A 24,513-nucleotide genomic window follows, 5' to 3' on the forward strand; every position below is an offset into this window, starting at 1 on the left:
CTTGTGATGCTCCGTGCTCGCACCAACAGCTAACTACTTCCGGGAGTGTTATTATCAATGATTTTGTCACTCGTGTGAGATCAAAACACTTCTCCGGTGTTCGTCTTGTGTTGTTTGGGAAAATGTCGTACAACTACGTGGTAACAGCGCAGAAACCCACGGCGGTGAACGCCTGCATCACCGGTAAATACCCGCCGAGCGTTGAGTGTTTTTCCCGCAGCCCTGTTCGCCACCTGTGTGTTAGCCGCCGAGCTCCCGCGCTACGCGTCCCCTGCTCCGGACAGGCCCGTAGCCGCAGCTAGCCTTTGTTTTGCTAACTCAAATGTTTGCTTGCGACGTTAGCCGCGGGTTTACCGTGCGCGGGCCGCGACACCGACGCGTCCCGGTCGTGTGTGTGTGTTCCCGAGCCCGAGCAGCCGTTGTCCCGGGTTCGGTGTGTAGCTGGTGTCGGGTTGAACTGGTTGTCCCACCACAGATCAAAGGAGCGTTTCCCATAATCATTATTATCCAATAACACGTTATTTACATTAAACTGTGACACGTGCACGTGTTGGAACAATAATAAGCAAGCTAATTGTCCTTTGATGTAACGGGCCAGGAAATAGAGGAAATGTAAAAGCAGGTGTTGACACCGTTAATAAACCAAAAGCACACGAGTTACATGTTCGCTCCCGTTGCATTCACTTCCATGTGCACGTGTAACTACACATTTTAACACTAGTGTCACACCTGAACACACGTCTGAGGTACTTGTACTTAACCTGAGTATTTCTATATCATAGACATTGTGTACATCTGCTATTGTACTGTTTACAATACATGTATTTCACATCTTTAGCTACCGCTTAATCTATAGGTTGAGATTTGCGTACAATACAGGAAGAGCTTATGAGAAAACATGGGTTAGTGTAGATTGAGGTACTCATCAGGATATATGAGTACAATATGGAATTTGCATTGCACAAACAGTATGAATTAACCTTTAGCATCTGTATAAACCTTAATTTGTCCTTGTTATTGTGATATTATGATGATAAGATGACCTCTGTCTGTTCCCATATCTGTGAAAAGGCTTCTCTCCACTCTTGTTCAGAACATACTGATGAATCCAAGATGTACAGATGATGTCTTAAATCAACATTTTGTTTAAATAACAGCAAAAAAAACAGACTAATAAATGACTGAAATGTATTTTTTTATAAAACTGATTGACCATTGTGTTGTTTTTAGTAATACTAATTTGGATACTCTGATTTATCAACAAAAATGCTATTTGCTGGTGATTTTCTAAATTAAGACTAATTTCTTGGTTTACTCGGTTCCACACAATTTTTACGAATATTGAATATTTTCTTTACACCAAAAACAGGTAGTTTGTGATGTGATTTTATGATAAATTGATAAAAGTCATCATCTTCTCTTTTCTCATTTTGATTAATAAACACTAAATGTTGATGTTTTCAGGTCACTTCACCTCTGCAGAAGATCTCAATCTGCTCATAGCCAAAAACACACGGTTGGAGATCTATGTGGTCACACCAGAGGGGCTGAGGCCCGTCAAGGAAGTGGGCATGTATGGAAAGATTGCTGTTATGGAGCTCTTCCGGCCCAAGGTAGGCATTTTGAGTATGTATGTGTGTATAATCAATAACTAAGTGGAATGTTTCTCAATTTGTTCAAGTCGATAATCCTGGTTTCTGTTTAATTAAATTTGAAATAAAGCAAATAACAGAGAATTATGAATAAATTGACAATCATCCCATAATATAGTTGGCTTAGGGCAGACAGGTGGATTCATACACTGTTAAGATCTGTCTCTTCAATTTAGGCTGGCTGAGATTGATCATATAATCAATGTCACTGCTGCAGCCTGTTCAAGTCTGTTGATTAAAATAAAATAAGGCTGATGGATGTTTGCTCTTTGACGACTTCAGTGTCTTTGTTTTTTATTTGTTCAGGGTGAAAGCAAAGACCTGCTGTTCATTCTCACATCCAAGTACAACGCCTGCATCCTCGAATACAAGCAGAACGGGGACAGCATTGATATCATCACACGTGCCCACGGAAATGTCCAGGTGGGTAATACGGCAAAACAAGATACGCTGTACTGTAATATTTAATCAACAAACACATGGATTTCAGGGGATTTACCTTTAGATCATATAAAGAGGAGTGTATATTGTGAATTTCCATCATTAAACTTGTTAAATACACCAGTGTTTCGTTCATGTTCATCAGTGGAATTCTCAGATCTCAGTTTTGAGTATAAAACATGAAATCGATTTTGTACCTTCACTTTATTCAACAGCAGTCTGATGACACACCAGATGTGATATATTCTTTTTTTTGTGAAGTACAGTACACTGCTGCCATAAAACATTTCTAAACCAAATGCTCTTTTTATCAGGATCGTATTGGACGTCCCTCTGAGACCGGCATCATCGGAATTGTCGACCCAGAATGCCGCATGATTGGTCTGCGGCTTTACGACGGGCTGTTTAAGGTGATCCCACTGGACCGGGACAACCGCGAGCTCAAGGCCTTTAACATCAGACTGGAGGAGCTGCAGGTCATCGATGTGCACTTCCTGTACGGCTGCCAGGCTCCAACTGTCTGCTTCATCTACCAGGTACAGGAGGGGAGAAGTACATGGAAGTAGGAGTGTGTGTTTGGTGTTTGTAAATTCGATATGTTGTTGTATTATGTGTGGAAGCAGTTGAATGATGATGAGGATGACTACGACTTAATTTTTGTTTATACTCCTGCCTTAACGTTGCAACCTGGTGTCCTGTTGTGTACTGTAGGACCCCCAGGGACGCCATGTGAAGACCTATGAGGTCTCTCTGAGGGAGAAGGAGTTCAACAAGGGCCCCTGGAAACAGGAGAATGTGGAGGCTGAGGCGTCAATGGTCATCCCAGGTAATCGGTGCTTATACTGTATAATAACTAAAGTCAACAATTAGAAATTAGTAGCACAGAAAGTACTGCAGTCACGTTTTTGTCATCTAGTTTTTATATGGATTTCAGTAGATTATGTATTCAGAATATAGGCCTATTACAAATGCTTTCTGGCTTAACAGCCCTTCCCAATAGAAAATGCCATATCTGTATATTCAACACTTAGTATAGATTAAATTAGTATAGTACAGATTTTTCCTCTCAGAACCTTCTGGGTTTTTAAACATTTAGGAAATAAAAAAGCGCCTCAGCAAGGTGGAGCGAAGGCAGTTGGTGAGTAATTGATCAATTAACAACCCAGAGGTAGATAATAAAGCTGTAACATATGGTAATAGAACGTTATTAGTTGCAGCCATACTTAAACATCAGCCTGTTTAAAATCCACAAACTGTTTAAATCCCGAAATTGTGCAGATTCAGCATTTTTTCACACTCTTGTTTATGTGCTTGTATTTTAGTGCCAGAGCCATTTGGTGGAGCTATAATCATAGGACAGGAATCCATCACCTACCACAACGGAGACAAATACTTGGCCATTGCTCCTCCTACTATCAAGGTAAAGACATCACATAAAAGCTTTTGCTCTCTTTTTTTGAGATTATAACATTTATGTGTTATGTAAAAATCCTTTTAAATGTTTTCATTGAATTTCTTTCCAGTATGTTACAGCGTATATTCGCGTTACGGGAGCCGTTACTTTGGAAATTAGAGTTCAATTAAACACCAGATCTGTAGCCCCCATCATGTAAAGTATAAAGAGACAAGATGATTGAAGGGTGTGTCTCACGTGTCTCAGCCCAACAACTAACCTTTTTGTACAAAGGACACAAAACAAGTTAGGAAATTCTCCTGCAAGGTTGATGAAATTTAGCGTCATAGGTTTCTCCTCTTATCTGTGTTGTCAGACACACACACACACACACACACGTAAACCCATCATAATTGGACTGTCTCTGCTTGACGGGTAAAATTCACTCTCATGTTAAATGGGTAGTAGAGGCTCCGGCAAAAATTGTGTCGAGTTAAAAAGGATGTTTTGCTGCATTTACGAGACCCTGAGGTGCACGTGTACGTTTTTTTTTTTGGTCATGAATCTTGTGTTTGATGTTGAAATTGGATTTAAAGGAAGGTTTATAACTGCTGTGATGATGACTTAATCTCCCGATACACCGCTGCTTTTAGCGTTATCAAGATGAAGTTGCAGTCTGTGCTGTCGTGCACATTCAACAAAGCTCAAAGGAGCTCTTCAGCATCATCCTGCTTCTATAATTAGAGAATATTTTCTCACACTCACTCGCTGCACTTTTCTGCCAAATGTTGGAAAAGAAAGGAGTAATTTTACTTGAAGTTATTTGGCTGTAGCAGCTTCTAAGTAAGTGTTGCACAGTTTTGATCTGTCTTCATGATGAAAATGTCTGTGTGAGAGTTAATGACTTTGTTGATAACTAACTTGTCAGACCGATAAAGGGTCATTGATCCGTGTTCATTCAACATGAGCTTTTTCTGATTAACTTGACGATTAGGGGATGCAATCAGATTTTTTTTTATGATTTCTATTAAAACTCTGACTCAGTAGCACATGAAAATGTTCACTCATCCACCTGCTGTAGATAAAAAGCACGAGAATGAGATACTTCATGCTGAAATAATTATGTGTCCCATATTTAAACTGAGGTATGAAGTACTTGTTTTATAAAGTGTTTGATACACGTTAATGGTGGTGCTCATTACTTCTGCCAAGGAGATGGTTTCCCCCCACTGTCCTTTTGTTTATTGGTTGGTTTGCATGGTTTATTATTTGTAAGCGAGATTCCGTAAATAACTCCTGGATGGATCAGCACAAAACTAGGTGGAAAGATGTGATATGGGTGATATGCAGTGATATGAAGTTTTGTGCAGCTTGATTGAATTTAAGAGGACTGTTAGGCCTCGGCAGAGGTATGCTCACTATTGAAGGCCTTTATTGTTTGTACCTGAATGTTTGTCAGTTATGTTGTTCGCTGCAGAAATGTCACAATCTAATGTTTAGAGCTTGTTGTCCCTTTTGTAATTTAAATGTCTCGACTTTCATGTTTAATATCCATCCAAGGTTTTTTTATCACAATTAACAGAATCTTCTTTTTCTTCCTTTATTTAGTATTATAATAGTTTTTAAGTAACAAGGAAGTAAAGTAGTCATTTTGTCGCAGTACAAGTAAGAGGTAATCTCTAAAATCTAAAAAATTACATTTTAAATATGCAAGTTGCACGGAGTGTTGTTTAGCTGCACCACAAAGTTGTCCTCACAGAGACACTGATATCAGAAATAAAAGATGCACCTTAAGTGTAGCTTGAAATGCATCCAAGCCTCGAGTTATCTCATCCTGAGCAGCGGCTCATATCTGTGTGCTGTTGATCAGTCCTGTCTCCAAACCGCCCTCCCTGATTATCTAACTCAATTGTCTTGCAAGCTGTCTTGTCTCTGTTACAACTCTGTTTCCATCGTCGCATCGCCCACCATTACTCATTAGACGTTAGAGGGAAGAGGTAGTGGAGCTTCTGCTATGTGACTAATGGAATCATCCATTCTAAATGAAGCTGACGTTTTTATTTTGGACTTTCTTTCGCACCTAATTTTCCATTAGTATTCAGTGTGTGCGGAGGCACACTTTTAGTGAAGACACAGATGCTTCTTTTGATATATAACAACATTTTTTGACAACTAATTATTACATTTTCCCTTTCAAGCTCAGAAGTGAAAAATGAATGTGACTCCAAAGAAGTTGTGGAGCTTTACTTAATGTGTGTGAGCTCATATTATACTTTTCTGTAAATTGGCCTATGTTGGTTCGGCAAACTATTTTCACTCGCAGAATCAAACACGCTAATTGCCTGCCTTTCAGTTGACAGGATTGCAAGAGGTTTTTTGAAGCTGTGACAGTAAAAGTGGATAAAAAAAATATAAGCAACACAACAGGCTGGAGGATTGTAAAAGAAATGATTCTTGTAAAGGTTCGATCAAGTGAGAAATTGACTCCGCTTGTACAGTAGACAATGACAATAACAACACCTTCCTTTGGAGGAAGAGTAGAGCAGGCTCAGTCACACATTGTGATTTTGATGGCAATTCCAATCATGATTTCTATTCCAGCCTGAACAGCAACTTATCTAGTTGTGATAGTGGAGACAGGAGGCTCCAGTCAAAAGCATCTAACAAGTTAAAGTGTTAACTTGGATTAAAGCTGAGAGTTCTGTTCATGGGAAACGTTTTATAAGACAAGTTATGTATCACAAGTAGAAATGTAATCGAGGCTTGATACTTTACAATTAAACCACAATCTAATCTTTATTATAAATATAAAGAAAACACAAATACAACCAAATATAGATAATTTTTAAATGGTTATTATTGAATTATTTATCCTCCATCCGCACACATCTTGGTCACGTGTCATGTTTAATTTCCATGTTTAATGGATCCTTTTTAATATGCTTTACATTATTAAAACAAATCTGCCAGTGTATAATTTTTTTAAATATTTAAATATCAAAATATGTTTCAGCTCCAACAATTTTGTATAAGTCACGCTCCAACTCCTACTATTGTGCTAAATCTTTCAATATTAATGCCCCCCGTGTGTCACATTTACATTTGTAATCGACTTTCAACTTATAATGGAAAATGTTCCCGGACGTGTGGAATCCTTTTCTTTATGTATTAAGCTTCATATTCATCCTTTTGTAGCGTACCCGCGTTCCTGCCTTATTTAATCCTTGCTTCTCTCGTCAGGCAAAGTTTGAAGAGTCTGTAGTTTAAAGTTTTGCCTAGGGGAAACTCCTCACTGTTCTCCTTCATAATGACAGATGATAAAGCAAGCGTAGTGAAGAAAGGTCCCTGTGGCTATACTATACGTTGATGTTTTCATACAGTACTCAGATAAAGCACGAGGTGAGCCCCATCTTGGCACTGATTTAATTTGTGCAGGTTTTGCAGGCTTTTGAACGTTCTGCATGTGTCCCTGTCTCCATTTCAGCAAAGCACCATCGTCTGTCACAACCGAGTGGACCCCAACGGCTCGCGCTACCTGCTCGGGGACATGGAGGGACGTCTGTTCATGCTGCTGCTGGAAAAGGAGGAGCTCATGGACGGCACAGTGGCGCTCAAAGACTTGCACGTGGAGCTTCTCGGAGAGGTGCTTTATTTATCGTTTTCTCTGTATCTCTGCCTGTCTTCACTCTGTTCACCTGCCTGTCCTCTTGTCTTTTCTCCTGTCTTCGCTCTCCACCTCAACCGCCCTTTGTGTTGTTTGAATATTTTCCTCCCCTGCTGCCTTTTTTCTCTCAGTCCCCACTTTGCTACGATTGACTTTTTAATGGTTTATGGACCTGACAGGAGATAATGGATCAGTCTGCATGAGGAGAAATGATCCCACCTCTTTGTTGCTCGCTTGCCAGTGTGTCACTTATCCCTTTTAAAGTTGATTTAGACGAGTCAAGGAGTTTAAAAAGGTAAAATGCTTTCATTGATAGTCTGCAGAGTGATGCGGGAGCAAGGCAACAGTCGAGCAGAGTAGTTCTGTCGAGTCAGAGCTTTTAAAATCATTCTAAATGTCAACAGGTAGCAGTAGCTCTTCATTAAAGTCGTTGACAGAAAGATTCTTTGTTCTATATGAATAGTGGTGTAGATTGTGTAAGATCATCTACAACAGAGATCTGTCTGTTTTTCAGATAAAACCTTCAAATGCTCGAACCTGCAATTTGAACACATGTTTTCTACTGTTCCCTCTCTTCCATTCTGCAAACAACAAATGTTCATCAATACCATTATCTGCCTTCACCGTCATTTGTCTTTCAACATACTGAACAACATTTGTTCTCAGTGACCTTTCTCTTCCTGCTGTCAGACACAAGCTGCTCTGCAAATAATCATTATTTTCATTTACTAACAACCTGACAATTATTCTCGATTAATAATTAGTTTGTTTTAAAGGTCAAAAACTAACAAAACAAATCTCATCTGAAATTACCACATCTTAAAGTGATGTCTCATAATTGTTCATTTTATTTTGCCAACAGTGAAAACAAAACAGTTGGGTAGGAAAGGAAGAAAAAACCTGTTGAAACAATTAATCTATTATATAAATTGGTTATTTGTAGTTTTTTATTGATTTTACACAAAGTCTGCAGTGATAAAAACTTAACTTAACTTTTAGTAAGTGTGAGAATTTGCTGCTTTTATTGTTTCGCATGACAGTGAGTTAACTATGATGATGAACTGCTGATTAGACAAACGGAGAAATGTCATGTCTCATGTTAAAAGATTGACTAAATAAATGATTAATCATAAAATAATAGGATTATTGATCGAAAACGAAATGATAATTAGTTGTAGCTCCACTGTGGCCATGACCTAAGAGACTAAAATGTCTTATGTTCCTCTCCATTGACAGACGTCTATTGCTGAGTGTTTGACCTACTTGGACAACGGGGTGGTGTTCGTCGGCTCCAGACTGGGCGACTCACAGTTAGTGAAGGTAAGTAGTTATTAAATTCATGAAGTTTTGACCAGCTGTAAATACAAAGGTATGTTTTCGGGTTTTTGGAAGTGTACTACTGGTCAGAAGTGTTAGAATCACCTACATTTTCCCTCTGTTATATAAATTTACATGTTTGATCGTCTCTGTAATTAATGCATAGAACAAATAAACATTATCATCTTGTTAAACTAAATTTAATTAAAACATTTTTACCTGTCCAGAAGCCAAACACACACTCCTGACCTTCCCTCCACAGTAGAAACCCAATATTGTTTATAAATCTCGCTCTAACTCTGATAAGTTTACAAACCCTCTGTCCTATTCATCCCAAACCAGCTGTATGGAGTCTCAGCCTGGACTCTGTGCTGCTCCTCCATCAAGTGAGGCCACACTCTCGATTGTTTCAGGTCATTATGTTGCTGTAGGATGAACTTTTGACCACTTCCTTTGTTATTGCCCCTTTCTTACTCCTCTGATAGAAATAAACACCACTACTCCCTGCAGTGCACTATTGTCCTAATAATGCATCAGCGGGTGTAGTCACACGGTTTCGCACACCGCCTTTGCACAGACAGAGGGTTTGTAATTAATCAAAAGTTGGGACACCTATAGGAATTGGTAGCAAACTTCCGAGGCTTAATTTACTTCCACTGCTGCAGGAAAGATGTTGGAGGTAAACAAATTTCTTATTCCCTGAAAAAAAGCATCTATGAAGCTGTTTTCTATTAAATTTATATAATGTCAGGGTCTGGTGACCTAAACTTTGTCTTTTTTTTTTATACCTGGAGAAGTTTAGCACTTAACTTTATACTGTGAGCTGCTGAAATTCCATAAAAACAGGAAACATGTCGATGAACAGAAACAAGTCTAACAAAAGCAATCACTTTTTAAAATTGCCACACAAAGATTCAAAGGATAATTCTCTGACCCATATAACAAGCTTCCTGTTTCATTGTAATCCGTCCAGCGGTGTTTGTGTAATCCTACTGACCAACGGATGATAACATAACTTCCTTCATGGAGGACAAAAGACAAGTGGTCATTGGTCTGAATCTGTTTGTTTCTCTGCAGCTCAACGTCGACAGCAACGACCAGGGCTCGTATGTGGCGGTGATGGAGACGTTCACTAACTTGGGGCCCATCGTTGACATGTGTGTTGTCGACCTGGAGAGGCAAGGCCAGGGTCAGGTAAAAAACTAAATCCTGTATTTGTCTTTAACTTCACAGAAACATTACAGTTTTACACTGAAATCAATCAGAGTAGAAGGTTTCTTGAGGTATTCACCAGAAGAGGTAGGCACGACACGGTGAATACAGAAAACCTTCTTTACAGTCACTGAGTACACGGTGCGGCTTGTGGTCAGTCCTCCTCTGTGTTTTCCTCTTGTCAGCATCTTCTTCCTTTGTCTGCTCTAATTCCTTTGTTACCAGTTTCCATTTACATGCACCTGGTATCCCAGTTGTGTCTCGGTATGATTTAGCTGGACTGCAGTCATACCTGGTTGTTAAAATGCATCTGGAGTACACAAAGCTAAATTGTCTTTCTTGTTCCATTACAAAGAGGCAGATTGCTGTGCCTATCATTTCCTCTAATAATATTTACACCCTCTAAAAGTGACAGTGAAGACCTCTCCTCCTCCTCGGCCGTTCCCCCCGTCTGCCTGTATGCTAACAACTCATCATCTGTGGCACTTGTGTGTACTTCAGTTTGTTTACCTTCAGCAGTTATCGCACACTTTGTATTCTGAATATGATGTGATTCATAACTGAATGTTAAAAGGCAACATGAAGACACAATCTACTACAAAAGGTTAAAAATATAATCTCTCTTTTCTCCGTAATATCCAAACCTGATTCTTTCTGTGTTCATTTCAACCAGCTGCTGATTGAGTCCTTTGTTTTTTTTTTGGCTCGTTCTTTGACAAATAGATGCAGAAATCTCCTAGTTTTACCCTAAAAAAAACCAAACAAACACTTGCGCTTGTGCTCCTTTGTGTCGAATCACTGAGGCAGCTGGAGATGTTACAGTGAAGTATGGAGGGATGCAGTACAGAGGGTTTTGTTGGCAGGTGTTTGAGACCAGGCCTCCGGGTGCTTGATGTGGTTCCAGAGGCAGCGGTCCACTGGAGCACTCAGCCAGACTCTGGGTACAGCCCAGCACATATTCAGTCACTGACTGTATTCATCCACATATCCTCTAAATCCAAGCACAATTGTTTCAATTTTGCTATTTGCTGAAAATCCCACGGAGCATTTGACCTGGTTAATTGGTGCAGGCTCATTCCAAGACAGTTGAGGATTGAGGCATTGGCTGCGGGGCAAAATAATATAACCTCGGATTTAGTGCGAGAGTCAAAGGAGAAAAATATTGTATTCACACACAAATCGGGGTTTATGAACCTACGCTCAGTCAAACAGAGTGTGTGAGTTCATTTGCAAACACGCTCGGGGGGGACTGAACGTGGGTTGCCAGGTTTGCAATGGTTATTTCCATTAGGAAGAAGGTGTTGGGTGGCAGGTGGTAGGGGCTGAGATTATTATGGGCTGTGGTATTAATCCTGTTAGTGTTCCATGGCTGAATGAATAAATTCACATTCTGGTGCTCTCCAGTCAGACTGAACAGACGGCAGGATTATTTACCTTCAGGGTGTTGGATCCTGACTCTGTTGTCATGTTTGTGTTGGCAATCTCACTCGAGCTCTATTATAAACTGATACTGATTCTTAAATCTGTACAACAGCAGCTAGTAACACTCACTGCTGTGACGCTGACTGGTACTTCTACCATAACTTGTACGTTTCATCACATCTTCGTCTAGAACTGGGAGCACTATTCTCTACTCTGTTTACAACTACAACCACCACTGAACCTGAATATTTCAAGCAGTGTTTCCCCTACCATTATATTAGGGGGAGCCCCTTTTTTTAATATAGCGCCAGATCTCAACATAAGTCATTTAAGGTTACCTTTCCTATGAAACAGGTCTATAGCTTGCTCTTTTATTAAACAAACTAAATGGCCTGATGTTATTTATCTTATTTACACGACGGCATGTCATTTCTGTCTCTACATGGTCACGCGTTTAGATTTCTCCTCTGCTCTCTGTATCGCGCACGGCGGAGTTCCATCCCGATGCGCACACACGCACACACAGACACGTGCGCGCACACACACACACTGAGAAACACATGAACATCATGATTCCTTTAAGTTTTTGTGTCCGTGTATTTCTTAAATACTAACTGGAGCAGAAATGATTTTCAGACACAAAATGTAAATATTCCCTTTTTCCAATTTCTGAAATGTGAGGCCCATTCAGCATCAATATGATTTGAAAACTAATTATGCAGTTTGAATTTCAGTTGATTGCCTCACTGACATTTGACATTTTGAAAATCATAGCATGCATTTAGTTTTATTGACAAAACACTTGCCAAATTCATATCAGCAATTAGTGGTCATCATTTTGTACGTTATTGCCACAGATTTTAACGGTGGGAAAAAATTACAAAAAATGGTTGTATAACATAAAGGAGTAGAATTAAAAATGAAAAGATGTTGAAGAGAACAACAGGCTAATCCTCATAATATTCTTTGAAAAGGACAGAAATCTGTCTCCTCGTGTCTCACTTCATGTCTTTGTGTCTCTCTTTGCTGCTTTTAGCTGGTGACATGCTCAGGTGCATTCAAGGAGGGCTCTCTTCGGATTATCCGCAACGGCATTGGGATTCATGAGCATGCCAGCATTGACCTGCCGGGAATCAAAGGTTTGTGTGCTCTGTACGTGTGCGCCTGTGTCTCTTCACCCCTCTCTCAAGTCTTGACTTTATCTGGACCTTAATCCTCTGCTGACTTGACAGCAGAGCCACTTCAACCCACACATCTGTTTCTGTCGCCTGGCCAAGACACCAGCTTTTGTTCATCTAAGCTCGGCGTGTGAGCGCGGCTCGGTATCACCGAGGTTAGGTGTGTAAAACAACGAGTGCTGCTATGTCTGCACGAGTGAGCTGCCAAGTTGAAGAAATCCATCCATTTTAATGACGGCAGACACGTCTTAATCCCTGAAAATTAGGTCCTGCTCCCTTGGTGGTTCTGCGGTGCTTAAATGAGACACACAGGCCAGTTCAGGTCTTCTCGCACTTGTTAGGCTTCAGCTTTTTATTGACCAGTTCTGCCCTAAAAGTCTCAGACGCTGCCTTCTCCCCTGGCCTCTTGATGAGAGGCAATTATTCACTCAGCCAATCAATGGCTCTCCGAGGGGGCCCTGCAACCTGTACATCTTCCAACATGTTAACATTTGACAGATGTAATAGTTAAAGATCGAATTGGGTGCTTGCTGGATATTGTATTTCTTTTACCCTCCAGAATGATGGAGAAAGCGTCATTTCTTTCTAACACAATATTTTTTGCCGGTATTCCCTTCAAGGTTTGTGGCCGCTCCGCTCTGAGGCCGGTAGAGAGACAGATGACATGCTGGTGCTGTCTTTTGTGGGCCAAACGCGGTGAGTGTTTGCCGTGCGGCATGCCAGATACTGCACAGTCGATTCTGGATGTCGTTTTAAGAGCATGTTTACCCCCAGAGTGTTGATGCTGAGTGGTGAGGAAGTGGAGGAAACGGAACTTCCCGGCTTTGTGGACAACCAGCAGACGTTTTACTGTGGAAACGTGGCGCACCAGCAACTCATTCAGGTTTGTAAACACACATGCACACACTTGTTTCATCAGCTGAACATGCATTGGTTTAACATTGACACTCATTTGATGTGAGCCTTCTCTTCTAGAATTAACTGAATTGCCGTATATTTTTCATTCAAAATTAATTATAGCAATGAAATTTTCAACTGTGGCCTTTCCTTCATTTAATAAGAGACACTTTGCTGCAGTGGAATCATACATGATTGAAAGGGGCAGTTTTGAATATGAAGAGCGCAAAAAGGACTTCATGTATTTTAAACTCGGTCGAGATGAATATAGCACTTCATTTAAATTCAAGTTCCGGCCTGCCTTTTTGAAATGAGGATGAAACCTGCGGGGAATTCTGCCGACTGTTAGACCTTCATCCACAAATTTTTTACGTTGTTATGACAACCAGCATTAAAATACAAACCTGTTCATGTTCTAAGAGGATTTGACTCTTTCCCCCCCCCCCATCAGAGTTAGAGGAGTTCACTGTGACCTCAAACGAAAAATGGTTTTGGTCATAAACAAAGAATTCATGTGGTACTTGTGACAGAATTTCACGCACACAGGAAAAATAGTGAAGTAGTATGGACAATTCACATCCAAATGTTAAAAGGTCAACTTCACCGTGACTTCATAATGTCCTGTGACCTTTTTTTATTAAATTCCTGCCAAGAACTCACTACGTATATTGTGTGTGGACAGAGATCAACTGCTGCTTGACTTGTTGGAGGAGGCGAACAACCATGAGGCAGTAATTCTAGTTGAACATAATCTCTGGGCTCAAGAATCTAGTATAAGCATCGTTTGTTAGGTCGTTTTTGGATTAAAAGAAAATTGATTTATCTCGTTTTCATTGTAAAATTGTGGTAAAATGATCTTTGAGCTTTAATTTATAGTTTCTTTTCTGTCATTTAAAAAGTGCAGCAACGATCCTGGCACAGACTCGCATATAAACAGTGGGATTTGCTTTGAAGCTTATTTTAACTCCCAGTCTCCGCAAAAATAATCTTTAAAGGGAAAACTGTGTGTGTGCAGATCACGTCAGGCTCTGTGCGCCTGGTGCTCCAGGACAGCAAGGCATTAGCGAGCGAGTGGAAGGAGCCACAGGGCAGGAACATCAGCGTGGCCGCCTGCAACCACACACAGGTGGTGCTCGCCGTGGGACGGGCCCTCTACTACCTGCAGATCCTGGCCGGGGAGCTCAAGCAGATCAGGTACACACACACACAGGAAAGGTCAGCTGTCAAGATCGCTTAAGCTGTTTTCAGACATGAACTCTGAAATAAAAAAAAGTCTGCTAAATTGGGTCTTCACATTTCACACACGAAGAACACTGTCCGGGTCATTCTCGGGACATTTTACTTGGAGGCTGGCAGGAAAAAACTCTGGAGAATGTCCAGAGCAACTGACATTTGCGTTCTTACTTCCAGCTCCTCTGGATATTTTCAGGAGAATGTCCGGACTTCAGTGCATTTCAGAAAGCAGCATTATAAATTCAGGCTGTACTTCACTCCTCCTTATCTGTGGATTTATGGAGCTTCTGATTTATGACAGTATATATAAATACATGTAGTGCATCAATTCAACCCCCTTTTTATAGTTTTTATCATGTGACAGCAGCTTAGTGCGTAAATTCATTCAGATCCAGATCCGGAGCTTCAGTTAATGTTCAGACCAAACATCAGAATATGTAGAAAGGAATCCCAGTGATTGTGGCAAGGTGTTTTTGGGGAAATTATTTCTGGAACGGCTCATCTGCTGGGATTTTCATGCATGAAAGTCCAGTGTTTACTCAGAATGGTGCCAATAATAAAAAATCATCCTCTGAGCCACAGTTCTGTGGATGAAAAATGCCTTGTTGACGAGAGAGGTCAGAGGAGAAAGAATATAAACAGGTTGGCGCTGACAGGAAGGCTACGGTAACCGAGTAACCTCTTCAACAGTGAGAGAGAGCAGCAAAGCATCTCAGAATGAACACGTCGAAGCCTTGAGGCTGATGGGCTTCAACAGTTAACGACCACATCAGGTTTCACTCCTGTTCGCCAAGAGCAGAAATCTGAGGCTGCAGTGGGCACAGGCTCATAAAACGGAAGAATTCAGGATGTCAATGAAATAAGAGATGCACATGCTTTGAAGGGATGGTTTGATGTTTTGAGAAAAGTGCTTATTCACTTTCTTGTCTCAACTTCGATGAGAGGTTTTAAACCACCCTAATGTCTGCATGGGAAATGTGAAGCTGGAGGGAACGGTTAGCCTAGCTTAGCACAAACACCGGTGGTCGTCCTGTCCGGATGAACAAACACAATACAATCAGTTAATTATTTTGTTTTATAGCTTTAGACTTGATGGTTGGTGAATTCTGTTTCCTTTGGAGAGAGTCAGAGTAGCTGACTCCCATGTTTTCAGTTTTTGTGCCAAGCTAAACAAACGGGCTTTTGGCCGCAACTGCGTATTTACTCTACAAAAACAAATGAATGTATTCCCTTAAACGTCGGGACTATTCTTTTAATGCCAACCATGTCTGTGTGAATTTGATAGTGAGGTTATAAAAGCTTCAGAGTAAATAGGAATAATCATCATCCCTTCAATTAACCCCGGGCTGTGACCTTAATAAAAATGCCCTTTGCATGAAGACTAAAGTGTAGAAGTAACCAGTTATAACTTAAATTCAAAGTGAAAAACAAAAGTCGACTTCAGAGACTTAAATCTTAATGTCAGGGAAACAAATACTCAACTCAAGTTGTCAAAGTTAACACGATACATCAGGGAACAGTCGTGAATACACAACAGAACTAATTAATCACACATTCATTTACTGTTCAGAAACTTTTGTGGTATTATTTTCCTGGAACGTACTTACCTTGCTGCTGTGGTTTACCCTTGTGACTGTGTTTGTGTCACTCTTACAGTAAAACTGCCTCGAGCCAATATTTTTTACAGTACTTCTCGAGGGTATGAAAATAATTTGTTTGTTTCCTGTTAAGAGAGGCACACAGCTTTCTAAAAATGGCAGCCAGAGCTTCATGAGGTGCAAAGTGTTTGAAATAATGTTGTTCCTACATCAATAAGGAGCCGGGTTTGTGTGGAAGCCTCAGATGTCAGTAAATATCAGAACGTCACAGTTGGATTTAAGGTGTTTACTTCGCTGAAATACTTCTACGTCTAATACTTCCTAAAAGTGCAAGTACAAGCTCAACACACCATACAGTGATTATTCTTACATTATATATCAATTATTGAGTAGCCAACGGGATAAAAATCCTCTAGGTTCTATGTTACTTTATATTTACACAATATATGTTTTGATGTAAATATCCTGGAAACTCGATTTATGGATAAAATAATGTGATGATAGTAATTTGTGTTTTCCAGGTAATAAATACTCGCCTTGTTAAAAAGAGTTTAAACAATCCTTGATTCGCCCGTCTGTCTGAATTCACTCCAGAGTTTAATGGGTCTGTGACCTAATTTACATTGTCACACTCTAAAATAACATGTATTCGTATTTATAATCAGACATAAATATTCAGGATAATTTGTATTATTGCTAATACTCCACACAAGAATATGCATATCGAGATTAATGAGTCACACAATTCAAAATATGATTGTTTGATCCAGATTTCACAGAAAACCTCTTACATCCACAGTATTGATGGATGCAGCCATTTGTCCACAAATTGCTCCACAGAAGAAAAATATTGCAGCACTCGAACAGAACAGGCACAGAGAATCTGCTGTTAATCATTGTCGCATTCGTCAAGTGGAGCTGTTGTTCAAGAACTAAAGTCACAGCTTCGATTAAATGAGGGGAAGAAATGAAACTGTGAAATTTCCCACAGTCTTGTAGGAAATAGAAATGTCTCCTGGGAACGGTGGGAACTTACAGCTCAACTCACCAGATGACTGTGGAGTAATTCTCAATTTGCATCTCACGTACAGGTGTCGAGCTTTGTCGTACAATCTTGTTCACACAATGTGCAGGAACAGCTTGCTAATGTTTTTTCTCACGTCCTCGATGCCTGTTCTCAGCACCACGGAGATGGAGCACGAGGTGGCCTGCCTGGACATCACCCCTCTGGGGGAGGCTGGCGCCGAGTCACCGCTGTGCGCCGTGGGTCTCTGGACGGACATCTCAGCCCGTGTGCTCAAACTCCCCTGCTTCACAGCCCTGCACAAGGAAATGCTGGGAGGAGGTGAGAGAAATGAGCAGTAGAGAGCACTGACTCGAGAAAAGGAAAGCTGTTCCTGACTTGTAGAGAGAGATGGGTGGAACTAGATAATGTCAGCCCATTTGAAGTTTCTTTCTACAACTCGACAGCGCACACACAATATCTCTGCTTCACAGAGGCATGAAAGCCGAGATTCACAACCTGAGAAACCCAGAAAAGAAACTCGTATCTCAGTTTTTCACAGTTACTCACCCTTCAATAAGCCACAGGCTGAGGACAGACCTGGAGAGATGTGTGGCACTTTATCTGTGAAAAAAATAACTGAAAATACGAGATTTAAAACGAAAGCAGACAGGAAACAGATTTTTACAATTTAACCCCGTTTGTGTTTCTGTAAAATTGGCTTTTATCATCATCATCAATCTCAGTAATTCAGATTTTTGATTCCAAAGAGTTGCTTTTTGAACAAAAATGGTTTGTTGGCTGATCAAAAAAACGCTATCCATGAGGAGAAAATTCACACAACCCTCCCTACACCCTTAAATAGGACTAAAAATACAGATTTAAGAAAGATCTGGTAAAAATTTGCTTTATTAAATGTATGTTTTCTGGCGTTTTTGCCTTTTACTTAGATAGAAAGGAGAGACAGGAAACTGGGTCAGGGAGTAGGTGAGAGACACACATGGAATTGACCAGCTGCCCAAAAGTGAATCCTGTGACCTAATACTCTGGGAAGATTTTCCCATGTGGTCGCACCTCCACCATTCAGCTACTACGTCCTGCCAGTAAAGATCGGTTTAAAAATATCAATTCTACCTTTGATTTAATCAGTAGTTGTCCAAGCTGTTTCAGTTAAGGTGGGACATTTACAATCGTCATAATTGGACAGAGGGTTGAAACAGGAGAAACTGAAAAATCTGTCATTAGGAAAATAATGCAATTGTTTATTTATTTGCAGCCAGTCCAGTAATAAAGGGATTTTTCAACACTCCCTTTCTTGCAGGGCATTAGATCAATACTAATTTAATCTAACATCAAGCATCGAGCAGGCTTTTAGCTTAGCTTTGTTTAGGGGGCAACATATTTTGTTTTCTGTTTTTCCTCACAGTCTAGAAACAGACATGACAGTTTGTTTTTTTTGCGCTGCTTGAAAAAAGGATGAATGTGAATAATTGAGCTGGAGGCTGTGGTAGTTGAGGTTTGTTGCCCCTTTTGCACTGGACAGACTCTGCAGCTATTCCCTTAAATTATCCAATATATAAATTCGAGTCTATGAAAGTTGAGCACTAACTAAAATGGATTTTATCTCCAGTTTATAGATGCCAACGACATGTCCCGCTAAGAACCTCACTTTAAAGTATGTACTTGTTGAGTACTTGAGCATGGACGATGCTGCAAACCCAGACACATTTAGTGCACCATTTAGACTCTTGAGCAATATTCAAGCTTAAAGTTTTTAAATATGTAAGAGGGGACTTACTCGGTTAAACTTATGAAAAAGTCAGCTGTCACTGGAGACACTGGAAGTTTCATAACACGGTGAACTGGCACAGGCAGGACTCTTACTTTCCAATTAGAAAGCTTCACCCATGAAGAATATCTCCACACTCTCTCCTGCAGTGTCACACTTATTTTTCAAGTGCGTATGATTGACAGCTACTCGGTGCACAAACTCTGCAAACCCCCTGGAGGAACAGTCTGACTGCAGAGTTTAGTTTTTATAGGTTATGAACAGGAAACTTTCAAATCAAGAGCTTCCACATGGTTCTAATTGTTTATCTGAATGCTTTTCTTAATATAACACAGTCATTTGTTTATATTTCACCCTTTTGGGCCCATTATTTCAAATAATTGATCCACGTTTGCATGGAAACATTTTAAAGTCGTCTCATTTCGAACAACAGCAGTGCTGAACAGCTGGCACTTAATCACAGCTCAATGTAGCTTCGATGTGATTATTCTGCAGTGAGAGAAATCCATGTTTGGGAAGTGGAAAAGACAGGAGACTTTATATTTACCCCGCAGCATTCAAATGTTCATTTTTTTCAACCAAAGATAAGTTTCCATCCAGTCAGGCCAATAACCACGATTGATTTTTCTGACAGAAACTTAGCTGCAGACATTTATCACTTGGGTGTTCATCCACAAACCTGCGACTCCAGCGTACAGGAAAAATAAATCACTCGACTGTGTGTGTGTGTCCGTGTGTCCTCAGAGATCATCCCTCGTTCAATCCTAATGACCACCTTCGAAGGCAGCTACTACCTCCTCTGTGCCCTGGGAGACGGAGCGCTCTTCTACTTTGGTCTCGACCTGCAGACTGGTAGGTCCTTCACATCACCATCACTGCTTATCAGAGAGCTTCTCAAACTTCTCGCACTGGTAAGGGTCTCAAGGCAGAGCTGTAGGCAGCTGTCTGAGAACGTCAAAGTCACAGTCGGCTTTATTGATTAAGAAACCTCATCCTACCTGTACAGATTTCAATTCTGTACATGCTTACCACTTTATTCAAGCTTTGTTGAACAAGAGTATGTATTTTCTTTTATTTTTGATGGTTTTAAACATGCTGTGTGCCAAGTTTCACGTAACAGAACATTTTAGACACAATAGAAGCAGGATTTTAGAAAATGCTGCTAAAGGAGGAGTTCATCGAGTCTGGCTGTTGGTATTTAAACTAATCAGAAAAGCAGATACACTCCTCACTTCAGTGCTCCTGCAGATGCTTTGCTCCCAAATGCAGGCATGTTAATTGCCAGGGTTAAGCCTTTAAAAACTGGGCTTGTGTCTTATACAGAGTGGATGTGGAAGTAAAGCAGACATAATATTAGATGTCATCAAACAAACACAGCATCTGAAACATGACATAAAACTAGTGAGTCTGGTTTAGAACAACCTCTGAATTCGTCTTCAGGCTTTTCAACTCACAGAGGTCAGATAATAAACACTCAAGGGCTCAACTATATTCAGGCTGACCATCAGGATGACTGGGTCACATCCCAGTGGGCTGCTGCATTAGTGCAACGGTGCACTGTCACTGTGCTGACTTTAATTTCTCTCTTTTGACTTTTAGATAGAAGCATATATTTGCACCGTCTCTTTTATCCAACATTATCAGGCAATGTCTTTACATCAGTTTCTGTTAACTATTCATCACCATATTTGTAGAATAAACCAGACATTAGTCACAACTTGAACTTTCTTTACCAATCAGAATATCTAACATTTTCAAATCAAGACATCATACGTGCTGTACCTGTTGTTCCTGTCGCTGTAATCTCACCTAACCTAAGTGATGAGATATAAGAGTGAAATTCAGCCATGTTTTCAAAAGCAAAACAGCCCATTGGAGTGCAGCTCGACATTATTTTGTTTAATTATTATTCTGTCTAAAGAAACAGCGAAAATTGGCAAACTGTCGCAATTGAAATCGTTCGTTATTGAGCCTGAAAATGTCTTAAAGGGTCGATTGATCGCCATAATAGTTGCGGATTAATTTTCCTTCAATCACGGTTAATGGACGAATGGTCTCAGCTCTAATTTCCAGGCTGTTAAAGAAACCTCAAATCAGGAGCATGGATAATGCTATAATCGAACAACAGAGTCATGTTATGACAGTCAGGTTCCCTGTAAACATTAGGCTCAATAACAGGAAAGACTCACAAAAGGGAAATTGTGTGCTTATACATATTCTTATAATATCGATTTGGTTTGTTCAGCTCATAGTGTGTGTGTGTGTGTGTGTGTGTGTGTGTGTGTGTGTGTGTGTGTGTGTGTGTGTGTGTGTGTGTGTGTGTGTGTGTGTGTGTGTGTGTGTGTGTGTGTGTGTGTGTGTGTGTGTGTGTGTGTGCTTTGGGACAAAATACTCTGTCTAAATAGTTCTTGGCATATGACTCTTTTGACCCTGATTGGAACGCCCACTCTCCAAACTGGATTTTAACTTTTTGTTGCCGTCTCATTTCCTTCGCCCCAGGTGCTCTGAGCGAGCGCAAGAAGGTCACCCTCGGCACCCAGCCCACAGTGCTCAGGACCTTCAGATCCCTGTCGACCTCCAACGTGTTCGCCTGCTCCGACCGACCCACCGTCATCTACTCCTCCAACCACAAGCTCGTCTTCTCCAACGTCAACCTGAAGGAGGTCAACTACATGTGCCCACTCAACTCTGAGGGCTATCCTGACAGGTCGGCAGCAGAACATGTCCCGCTTGTGCATATTTGTCAGTCTCAGTCTTACAGAAAAACAATGAGGCTGCACTAAACTGTGCTGTGAGAAGTCTGTAGCCACTTTCTTTTGTTTTGATCTACCAGCAGAAGCGGTCGGTTCCAACGTGTTGATTATAAAATACAAACAATCACCCTCTCTTTGATTCGTTGGGAGTGCTGTGTATTGTTTCACTGCGTAAATTCATCTTGTTTTATGTTTATTTTACAGTCTGGCTCTGGCAAACAACAGCACTCTGACCATCGGTACCATCGACGAGATTCAGAAACTCCACATCCGCACTGTTCCCCTCTACGAGTCTCCCAGGTCAGTTCTCTGCTTTGAAAGTGAACTTCACATAAACATTTCACACCCATCATCCAAACAAATATCCTGTTAGTTCACGTTTTGTTACAGTTCTGTTGAATCTTTTTTCTTGCCCTCTGCTTGTCTATCAAGTGGCAGACAAGACATTAAAACATTGAGTACAGTGTTTCCCAGAGAATTCGATTCTACACGTAGCTACCTGGGGTTCGGTCGTTGCTTAACCTGGTCTATGTTGTGAAATATCCTAATATATATTCTCATGTCCTCTAACGTGATACCAGAGAACTCCCTCTCTCTCTGTGTTTCTCTTCAGAGCTTGTGCGATCATCAGTAAAACTGTCTCGCAATAAAAACAAACTGACACATGTGGTGTAAAGCGATGAGAGTTTGACCTCTAGTTCACTGATGGTTGTCCTCTCGAACAGATTCAACAAAAAATAAAAGTAAAAAATGTAAAAAAGGTTCAGTGAATATACCTGGACGGCCCACCCAGTGAAGTCTGTGTGGAAATCTGTGCTGAAAACACTGGATTATTGTGTTTTCCAGTCGAAACACAGACAGCAGTCTCTCAGGGAACTTTTTTCTGAGCCCTTTTGCTCTTATCATGTTAACCAGCATCTTCCCCTCAGCTTGTTCTCACTCCTCTTGTTTCTCTCTCCGTCTGCGAACATCCCACCAGGCGGATCTGCTACCAGGAGGTTTCCCAGTGTTTTGGAGTTCTGTCCAGCAGGGTGGAGATTCAGGATGTGAGCGGCACCACATCTGCCGTGCGCCCCAGTGCGAGCACTCAGGTACCGTTGCTCCATGTTGTGCTCAGACAATAAAACACCCAAGGGCTTGTTTGTTTTGCACTCTTATCTAACCAGGCATGCTGACTGAAAACTTTATTTATAGTCTAAGACTGGGGCTTTGTCAGGAAAACAAATGTCCTGTTAGACACCGAGCAGGTTTAGTGGGGCTGGACTTCATAAAACAGAATTTAGTTCATCCTGTTGATAATTCGATTATTTAATTTGATTGTATTTTGTAAATAAGAGTATTTTATAAAAGAAGAGTATATTAATTTAACCCTTATTAATGTAAATTAAGTTTTCTATTTTGGTTTCGTTATAAACCCCCCTAAATATTATTTATTATAAAAAGTTTAATCATAGTTAAAGAATATACAATATATGTATTCTTTTTGTTTCGGTGTCACTCCAGAGACACGAAGGTGCAATAAACGAAGACAGAGTAAACCCATTTTATAAGTGCTATACCTGCTGGAGCTGCATTTAGCTGTTGCCAGTGTTCAAATCAAACTCAAATAACATTAAACAAATTGTTTGATTTGTTTCCAAGAGACACAGTTAATAAAGTTTCAGCTGCCAAGTCAGAATAGTGGGACGAACATTTAAGGAAGATTCACGCTTGAGGAGCCAATCAAAAAGTCATTTCAGCCAGATTTGTAGTGACAGCATGTGGAGTGCTCACTTAGCTTGGCACTGTGGTGTCCCCAAAGAGACGGGTGTGTACTCTGTGTTTGTATTTACTGCATCAGCAGCTCGGCTTTGTAAAGATGACACCTCTCACACGTGATGGCCAGAAAAACCTTTCACTGTTTTTAAATTCGGCACATCTGCTGCTACAGACGGTTCTGACAGCGCTGTCGAACTGACTCAGAAATCAATTTTGAATGTTCTCCAAAGCCTTTATTAGCTTTCTCTGTATTAGTTCTTTACTTTTGCTCCTGCTCATGAATCCACATCCTTCCAGGCTCTCTCCAGCAGCGTGAGCTCCAGCAAGCTCTTCCCCAGCAGCACCTCTCCCCACGAGACCTCCTTTGGTGAAGAGGTGGAGGTCCACAGTCTGCTAGTGGTGGATCAGCACACCTTTGAAGGTGAGACAGCTAGATGTACAGTTTCCATTTGATCTCCCAAAGCTGGTGCTTTCATATGGGGCGGCTGATGGTAAAATAATGTGCTCAGTTTGGAGAAAAACTAGGTCAGTGTAGAAAAGTCTTTCCACAGCCCGGTCCCAACACTAATTCATCAAGCTTTCCTACGTTAAGATCTGATCTTAAAAATATGTGCACACTTACATTTATCTGTGTCTTTCCTTGATTTAATCTCATGCCTCATTTAAAGTTATTTTAGCACTTTCTGTTTATAAAGCTGTTGACATTATTAGTTAATTTCTAAAATAAACTCTGGCTCTTTATGCAATAATTCCGTGATTAAATGCTTTGGCCATCACACAAACCACTTCCCCTGCATGTGGCAGCTCTTTGCTCCGTTCTGTTTTGCATTGCAGATTTTGCTGCGCCAAAGCCTTAATTTAAAAAAAATTCCCGCAGTTGCCACACCTGCATAAATTAGGGTATGTTATATGTTAATACTATGTAAATAAGGGACTGGTTCAGCACATTGTGTCCACGGCCGACTCCAGTTCATCAGTGTGCGATCAGATAACCTTCTCGTGTAGATGCAGTTAGATTTTAATCAGTCACATATGTATATATTATAATGTGGTAGGTGAAGCTTCTGCTTTTTGAACCAGGGTCACGGTTTCCGGTTGATATTGAGCTATTTAACGTTAAAAAAAAATACTGGAAACAGTTACTACACTTGAATCTGTCCGTTATTTCTGAGCAGTTCCTTCAGAATTGTCATCTGACGTGTC

The 24,513-nt window shown here is 40.6% G+C and overlaps 1 protein-coding gene across 1 annotated transcript in view; it reads left to right on the forward strand.

Moving 5' to 3' along the window:
* Positions 1-24,513, forward strand: part of ddb1 (damage-specific DNA binding protein 1) — a 38,442-nt gene continuing 13,929 nt past the window's right edge. Inside the window, exons 1-19 of the mRNA XM_035153276.2 lie at positions 1-183; positions 1,465-1,613; positions 1,959-2,075; positions 2,408-2,629; positions 2,805-2,919; positions 3,416-3,513; positions 6,971-7,129; positions 8,387-8,470; positions 9,545-9,661; positions 12,138-12,240; positions 12,900-12,975; positions 13,054-13,162; positions 14,192-14,370; positions 17,189-17,352; positions 19,544-19,651; positions 21,299-21,506; positions 21,757-21,852; positions 22,532-22,643; positions 23,608-23,731. Of these exons, the coding sequence (XP_035009167.1) occupies positions 123-183; positions 1,465-1,613; positions 1,959-2,075; positions 2,408-2,629; positions 2,805-2,919; positions 3,416-3,513; positions 6,971-7,129; positions 8,387-8,470; positions 9,545-9,661; positions 12,138-12,240; positions 12,900-12,975; positions 13,054-13,162; positions 14,192-14,370; positions 17,189-17,352; positions 19,544-19,651; positions 21,299-21,506; positions 21,757-21,852; positions 22,532-22,643; positions 23,608-23,731 (2,401 nt within the window). The 5' untranslated portion in view covers positions 1-122. The remainder of the gene's footprint in view (positions 184-1,464; positions 1,614-1,958; positions 2,076-2,407; positions 2,630-2,804; positions 2,920-3,415; positions 3,514-6,970; positions 7,130-8,386; positions 8,471-9,544; positions 9,662-12,137; positions 12,241-12,899; positions 12,976-13,053; positions 13,163-14,191; positions 14,371-17,188; positions 17,353-19,543; positions 19,652-21,298; positions 21,507-21,756; positions 21,853-22,531; positions 22,644-23,607; positions 23,732-24,513) is intronic.

This window comes from Hippoglossus stenolepis, chromosome 1, assembly GCF_022539355.2.
Source record: "Hippoglossus stenolepis isolate QCI-W04-F060 chromosome 1, HSTE1.2, whole genome shotgun sequence".
Taxonomy (NCBI): domain Eukaryota; kingdom Metazoa; phylum Chordata; class Actinopteri; order Pleuronectiformes; family Pleuronectidae; genus Hippoglossus; species Hippoglossus stenolepis.